The sequence below is a fragment of the Elephas maximus genome, chromosome 3 (genome assembly GCF_024166365.1).
Source record: "Elephas maximus indicus isolate mEleMax1 chromosome 3, mEleMax1 primary haplotype, whole genome shotgun sequence".
NCBI lineage: Eukaryota > Metazoa > Chordata > Mammalia > Proboscidea > Elephantidae > Elephas > Elephas maximus.
Window position 1 is genome coordinate 20337362 of NC_064821.1, and position 8396 is coordinate 20345757.

Genomic DNA, 8396 nt, shown 5'->3' on the forward strand with positions numbered 1-8396 from the left:
AAAAAAAATTTTAAAAACCTGGATCCAGTTTAAATATACACTTTTTGCTTTATCCACTACTATCCTCCTACAAATATCTTTTATACCTGTAGTTTACTGATTCCCACCACAGCTCATCATTTCCAGCCATTTCCTGCCTCCACGCTTCTTCACATCTTGGTTAACAGAACCCAGATTTATCTAATGAATTCCTAAAATGTACCAAGCTTTGTAATGGACACCTCGCGTATATGACTTACCACACTACCAACGAAGGATGAGACAGATGAGATGGCTAAGGTTCTAAGAGGAGGAAGGTTGTGCACAAGCTCCCAAATCTATCAAGTAGCTCAGCTTGGTTCCAAAAGCATGTCTGCCTGAGTTCAAAGCTAACAGCATTTCCTCTGAGACACCTGCCACTCTGCATTCTCACTCCCTGGAGTTCCTGGGCCCATTTTCATCAATTTCTTCCTATACAGAACTCCCAAGTCAAAGGTAGTTTCTTTTTCTATGTCCTGAGATCAGATAAGTGGTTTATGCCACTCTGTGACACTGACAGCATTCTGTCTCATAGTATCATAATTCACCTAAAAGACTGAGGCTTCCTTTCACCCAAGAGGGGCTGGTGTGTGCCCTATTGATGTAATTACTGATTCAATGAATTAATCTCAAGTATCTTCCTTCCTTGCACACCTAAGCTTTCACCTACTTACTTTGGCACTTCATGTCCTTTCACAGCTCTTAAGAAAACTTTTAGGTGTCAGGAACTGGCAGATTTAGTTGTTTACTTCATCTTATTGATGAGGCTCTACATAAGGAAGCATCACCCCTATCCCAGTACCCCCACAACTTGATGACCAGGGCCTGTCATAGCCTACAGAAATAAGGTGTGAATCTCTGTTCTTTGAGGAGCTCAAGTGAATCAGATACTAATAACTGTGTTACATATCATGGGCTTTGGAAAGGCCTGGCTGGCATCAGAGATCTTCCACCAGGGGCAACAGAGAGCTATAACTGAATCCAGGGAACGGAACTGGGGGAGCAGCACTCCATAATAAGTCCTGCTATGAACCCCAGAAGCCAGGGGGACTGGAGCCATCTTGAAGCCATCTTAGAAAACCGCTGCATGTGCACCTTAATTAACATATCCCCACCCAAATGGGCCACTTCCTGGAAAACCCCACCTATGCCCATGAATAAACATAAATCCTTTCCCCACTCAAAGACCTTTAAAAACCTATGCAAGTTCTTAGTTCAGGGAGATGGCAGTATGCGTTGCCTAGGCCCTCCTCATCTCCGCTTGCAAGCCTCTTTTAATAAAGCTTTGCTTGTATGGAAAATTCTCCATGCCTCACCTGTTCGTTCTTGATCCGTGAAAGGCAAGAACCTCCTTCAATTAAAGGTGAAGAGGTGCTGGCAACAATTTCACATTCCCATTAGGAATACACAAAATTTTTAATTTCTCCACATTTTCACCAACACATACTTTTTTCTTTTTTTTAAATAGGAGCTATCCTAGTGGGAATGAAGTGGTATCTCACTGAAGTTTTGATTTGCATTTCCCTGATGACTAATAATGTCGAGTATCTTTTTTCTTGTGCGTTTCTTCTTTGTAGAAAAGTCTATTCAAGTCTTTTATTCTCTTTTTAATTGGTTATTTGTTTATTTTGGAATAAAACTATAAGAAATATGTTTGATTTGCAAATATTTTCTCTAATTCTATGGGTTTTCACTTCTTTAATGTGATCCTTTGAAGCACAAAGTTTTCAAATTCAATTTATCTATTTTTTTTCCCTGGTTGCATGTGCTTTTGGTCTACATTTAAGAATCTTTTGCCAAATCCAAGGTCAAGATTTGTCCCTATGTTTTCTAAGCATTTCACAGTTTTAGCTCTTACATTCAGGCCCTTGATTCACTTTGAGTTTTTTTTTTTTTAAATCTCATTTGAGTTAATCGTCCTATTTTATCCTTTTGCATGTGGCTATCCATTTGTCCTAGCACCATTTATCAAAAAGACTATTCTTCCACCATTGGATGATCTTGGCACCTTTGGTGAGATGAGTTCTACATATATGTGTGTGTGTGTGTATATATGGAAACCCTGGTGGCGTAGTGGTTAAGTGCAACGGCTGCTAACCAAGAGGTCAGCAGTTCAAATCCACCAGGCACTCCTTGGAAACTCTACAGGGCAGTTCTACTCTGTCCTATAGGGTTGCTATGAGTCGGGACTAGGACGGCAGTGGGTTTTTTTATATATATGTATATGGGTTAATTTCTATGCTTTCAATTCTAATCTTTGATTTATATGTCTATTCTTGTGCCAGTACCACATTATCTTGATTACTGTTGCTTTGTAGTAGGTTTGAAATCAAGAAGTGTGAGTTCTCCTACTTTGTCCTTCTTTTTCAAGATTGTTTTGGTTATTCTCTGTCCCTAGTAATTCCATACGAATTTTAGAATCAGTTTGTCAATTTGTGTAAAGAAATAATCTGAAATTCTTATAGGGATTGTGTTTAATCAGTAGATCAGTGTGGAGAATATTGCCATCTTAAAAATGGTAATTTTTCCAATTCATGAACATGATGTATTTTTTCCAATGATTTAGATCTTAAAGTTATGTCAACAATAGTTTTTACTTTTCAGTATATGTCTTACACTTCTTTTCTAAAACTTATTCCTAAGTAGTTTATTCTGTAATTTTTGATGCTTTTGTAAATGGAATTATTTGCTTAATTTCATTTTTTGATTATTCATTGCAAGTATATAGAAATACAATTGATTTTGGCATATTGATCTTGTATCTTACAGCCTTGCTGAATGCATTTATTAGTCGAAATAGTGTTTTAGCGGATTAAGATTTTCTCTACATCATCTCTCATGTCATCTGCAAATATAAATAGTTTTACTTTTTCCTTTCCAGTTTGGGCACCTATTATTTCTTTGCCACATAGAGTTTCCAAGGAGCACCTGGTGGATTCAAACTGCCGGCCTTTTGGTTAGCAGCCATAGCACTTAACCACTATGACACTAGGGTTTTTTTTTTTTTTTTTTTTAACTTTTTAAAGAATCTTCTAGGTAGCATTAAAATTTAATCTTATAATTTGGAGGCAGTAATACACTTAGATCTAGACAAAAGGAGTCCCTATCCTGGGTCCCTGCTCTAGAGGCCCTCAGTATTTCATGTTATTTTTCCATCAAGTCGGTTCCGACTCATAGCGACCATATGAGTGACAGAACTAAACACTGCCTGGTTCTTACAATCGTTGTTATGCTTGAACTCATTGTTGCAGCCACTGTGTCAATTCATCTTGTTGAAGGTCTTCCTCTTTTTTGCTGACCCTCCACTTTACCAAGCATGACGTCCTTCTCCAGGGACTGATACCACCTGATAACATGTCCAAAGTAGATGAGACATAATCTTGCTATCCTTGCTTCCAAGGAGCATTCTGGTTGTACTTATTCCAAGACAGATTTGTTCTTTTTTTTTTGCGGTTCATGGTATATTCTTCACCAACACCACAACTCAAAGGCGTCAATTCTTTGGTCTTCATCATGCATATGAGGCAATTGAAAACATCATGGTTTAGGTCAGGCAGGCCTTAGTCTTCAAAGTGACATCTTTGCTTTTCAGGGCTTTAAAGAGACCTTTTGCAGCATTCCAATTCATGAATATGGTGTATTTTTTTCTAATTATTTAGACCTTCTCAAATTTATTTCTACAATATTTTGCACTTTTAAAAATGTGTCTTACAGTTCTTTTAATATATTTATCCCTAAGTATTTCATTGTATTTTTGATGCTTTTGTAAAGTGAATCGTTTCTCTTAATTTCAATTTTTGGATTGTTTATTTCAAGTATATAAAATTTGATTGGCTTTTGCACATTGATCTTGTATCCTGCAACCTCGCTGAGAGTGTATATTAGTCCAAATAGAATTTTAGGAGATTACTTAGGATTTTCTCTATGTCATCTCTCATGTCATCTGCAAATAGAGGGAGTTTTAACTCTTCCTTTCCAAGTTGGTGCCTTTTATTTCTTCTGCTTCCTCTTCTTATTCTTCCTTTTTTGCATAATTGCCCTATGTACAACCTCCACCACAAGCTGAACAGACATAGAATGAGTGGACATCCTTTTTTTTTCCTGATCCAAAAGGAAAGTATGCAGCCCATTAAGTACAACGTTAACTGTGGGTTTGTCATAGATTCCATTTATGAAGTGGAAGAAAGGGATATATGTGAGGTTCTAAAACTATTATGTTAAAATGAAAAAAAAAAAAGAGCAGTTTTATATGTCAAAAAGAGTGAAATGCTGGGAATTTCATAGGATTCAACCCAATATAAGGAATAGCTAAGAAAATGTTAAATACAAAATTCAGGATAGTGGTTATTTCTTGGCAAGAGGGAGGATGATTAGACTGAGAGAGTCTCACAGGAGGATTCTAGATGACTGTAAATGTCATTTTTCCATTTAAGTGGTAAACATATATGTTTATATTATATGAATATTCTATAAGAAAACAGTTAAATTACACACACTTTTTATGTGTGCTATAGTTCACAAATAAAATTTTTAAAAACTTTCATGTATCATATTTTAAATACATTCCAGCATTAAAGATATGTTTCCAGAATATAGAGCTCATCACTGTTTCACAAGGGTCTTTTTAACCATGTTTTCTCTAGGGGCTTATCCACAGGGTCCAGAGTCAGTGGTCCTTGAATGAGGGGCAGATAGCTGCAGATTTAACAAAGACCCAAGATGCTGCAGGTGGCTAAGGCCATCACTGGGTGAAATCCTGCCCTAGCAAATGCCATGGAGGCCTGTCCGGGAGCTGTCCCCAGAAGTGGTGCTGACAATAATGGAAGTCAGTGAGGATGAGAACAAAAGGCTCTCTGGCATTCAATTTTCCAGGGAGTCATCCATTCTCATCGTGAATTATCTCCTTAGATTAAAAAAGATCCTTGATAAAACCAAACTTTCTCCTTGCTTCCCTATAATGTCACATCCAACACCTCCCCTATATGGTTGAGTCCTTCAAAGACTACAGTGACCATATTGCCTTTATTCAAGCATATTTAATGTGTGGATTTCATCTGAAATGAATAAGAAACAACAGAAAAGGTGACACAAGGTATAAACAAGAAAGTCAAAGCCATTGCTCGCAGGTAATCAATGAGAAGGAATCAAAGCAAATTAACTCTCAGGGAAACATAATTCGCCTCAGCCTGTAAAACCCATAATTGTGTCTTTGATTATATTACTAGATTCACTCAAAATGCTGATACATATTTTTTATAAAATGAGGAAAACTAACTGCTAAAGCAAATGCTAAAAAATGTGTGAAAACAAAAGGATTGTAAGGTCCAAGAATAGATGGATATATATACAGAATACAATATTAGCTAAATTTCATTGAGTACTTACTGTATGCCAGGCATTGTGCCTATTGAGTTCCCAACAGTAATTACATTCTTGATCAATGTCACTCCAACTGTAATAGTTGGACTATCCACAGTGGAATCACCTATGATCTTGTCAGACATGCACATTCATGGGCCCACCTCACAGTAACCAAAGCCAAACCCATTGCCACTGAGCCAATTCTGACTCACAGCAGCTTTATAGGACAGAGTAGAACTGTACCTATAGGGTTTACAATGAGCATTTGTTGGATTCAAAATCACTACCTTTTGGTTAGCAGGTAAATGCTTAACTACTACACCACCAGGGCTACCAAAATCACTGAGGATGAGTCCAGGAATCTGTGAATTAACAAGTTCTCCAGTTCTCATACACATTAACATTGGAGAACAACTGCTGTAGGCGATATGTCAAATCCACTCATAATAATTCCATTCCCCTCACCAGAGAATGGTTTATGAAGGGTTCTGCATGTCCCAATTCAGGCATATCAGCTGTGAAAGGATGTTTTCTGAAAGAGTCATTGGAAAAGTAACCTCTTTATTAAAAAAAAAAAAAAAAAAGGCATAGTCAGCTTTCTGGTATACAATGCCTGTAAGTGATGCAGCCATCTGGTGACCTTGAGGGAAACCTGTCCTAGTACACAATCAGTCAAATATCACAAAGCTAGAGAGGAACAAAGTCAGTTTCCATACCTATTTTGCACTACTGTTAGTCACTAGGAGACCCCTGTGACGTAGTGTTTAATTGCTACAGATGCTAACCAAGAGGTCGGCAGTTCGAATCCACCAGGTGCTCCTTGGAAACTCTACCTGGGAGTTCTACTCTGTCCTAATGGGTCACTATGAGTCAGAATCAACTCGACGGCAGTGAGTTTTTCTGTGGATTAGTCACTATGGTATAAACCATTGTACCAAAAGAATTGAAAACAAGAACACAGATACTTGTAAACCAATGTTCATTGCAGCATATTCACAACAGCCATAAGGTGGAAACAGGCTAAATGCCCATCAACAGATGAGTGGGTCAGCAAAATGTCATAATACAATGGAGTACTACTTGCCATAAAGAGAAATAGCCCTGATACATCCAACAACATAGCTGAACTTTAAAATATTACGCAGAGTGAAATGTCAGTTACAAAAGGACAAATACTATATGATCCCTTATAAATGAAATACCTAGGATAAGGCAGTGTAGAGAGAACAAAGTTTATTGGTAGTTACCAGGGTCAGCAAGTAAGAAAAAAGAAAGGGAGACTCATTGCTTAGGGACACTGCTAAGGGTGATGGAAAAATTTGAACATGAATACTGGTGATGATTGAACAACATGAAGAAAGTAATTAATGCCACTAAATGGCACATGTAAAAAATATTGAAATGGCAAATGTGTCAGTGTATATATATAGTTACCAAAATAAACATAAATAAATAAATGCTTTAACACGCCTTGCTAATAAGGTAAAAATTATCACAAGAGAGAAGCATGTGTAAGTAAATAAATATACTCATAAGTAAAAATGAATTTGAATTGATAAACATATAAAGTTTTTTATCATCAAAATGAAAAAAAAAAAAGAACTTGTTAATAAAAGGGTCTAACATTCTCATTCACCCAGTATTCTTTCACTATGACTCCTCTAGAAGTCCAAGCCTAAGGCAGATAAAACAATCATGAAAAAGAAAATAGTCTCCACAGGAGTTTCTTCAAGGCTCCCTTCATGTCCCTGTTCCTCAGGCTGTAGACAAATGGGTCCATCATTGAAGGGACCACAGTGTACATCACTGAGGCTACTGCTGTCTTCTTGAAAGAACAAGTAAGTGCAGAACTAATGTACACCCCAAAAGCTGTCCCATAGAATAAGAAAACCACTGACAGGTGAGAACCACAGGTGGAGAAAGCTTTGTAGATTCCACCAGCTGATGGTATTCTCAGAATGGAAGAAACAATTTTAAAGTTAGAAAAAATAATCCCAAGGAGAGAAACACTACCCAGTACACTAGTTAGTAAATATGTCAGGATGTTATTGACAAGAGTATTGGAGCAGGCAAGTTTGATGACCTGAGCAAGCTCACAGAAGAAGTGAGGGATTTCCCTGTCTGTGCAGAAGGACAGCCTTAGTATCATGAGACTGTGGAGCAGGGCATCCATCAAACTAATGAACAAGGAGAGGAGAATCAGCAGGCCACAGAGGTGAGAGTTCATGACGACTGTGTACCTCAGTGGTTGGCAGATGGCCACATAGCAGTCATAGGCCATTGCTGCAAGGAGAAAATTTTCCATGCCTGCGAATATCATGAGGAAGCAAACCTGGGTGAGGCAGCCTGTGTAACTGATGGATTTGCTCTGTGTCTGGATGTTCATCAGCATCTTGGGGACCGTGGTGGTGTTGAAACAGATGTCAGTGAAGGACAGGTTGGAGAGGAAAAAGTACATGGGGGTGCGGAGGTGGGAGTCTGAGCTGATGGCCAGGATAATGAGTAGGTTCCCCAACACAGTGACGAGGTACATGGTCAGGAATAGTCCGAAGAGGAAGGGCTGCAGTTCCGAATCCTCTGAGAGCCCAGGAGGGAGAATGCTGCTACACCAGTTTGGTTTTCTGATGTCATGTTGTTGATGAGTCTGATGATGGAAGTGATAGGAAAGAGATCTAAAAGAGGTGCTTATTTCAGAGAAACTCTCACATCTGTATTGTGAAACGAAGTGAATACTACAAATCTTTCTACTCTCTGTCTCCTACTCCCTCCCCTTCTTTCTATTCCTTCATCTGTCTTTGTCCCATCCTTCCTTCCTCCCTCCTTCTGTTTCCTCTCTTATCCATTACCATATCTCCCCCCAAATTTCCACCTGGATAAAGACCCAAATAGTCTCCTTGATTTTTTTTTTCTTGTTGTTGTTCTGTGCCTTGAGTCAAATCAGACTCATAGCAACCCTATAAGACAAAGTAGAACTGCCCCCTAGGGTTTCCAGTGAGCAGCTGGTAGATTTGAACTGC

The 8396-nt window shown here is 38.3% G+C and overlaps 1 protein-coding gene across 1 annotated transcript; it reads right to left on the reverse strand.

The window, feature by feature from the left end:
- Window positions 1-7072: 7072 nt before the first annotated feature.
- LOC126071010 (putative gustatory receptor clone PTE03) lies at window positions 7073-7989 on the reverse strand. Its single transcript, XM_049875321.1, has one exon. It carries the CDS (start codon window positions 7910-7912, stop codon window positions 7073-7075), a length of 840 nt encoding a protein of 279 aa, XP_049731278.1. The 5' UTR covers window positions 7913-7989.
- Window positions 7990-8396: the final 407 nt, after the last annotated feature.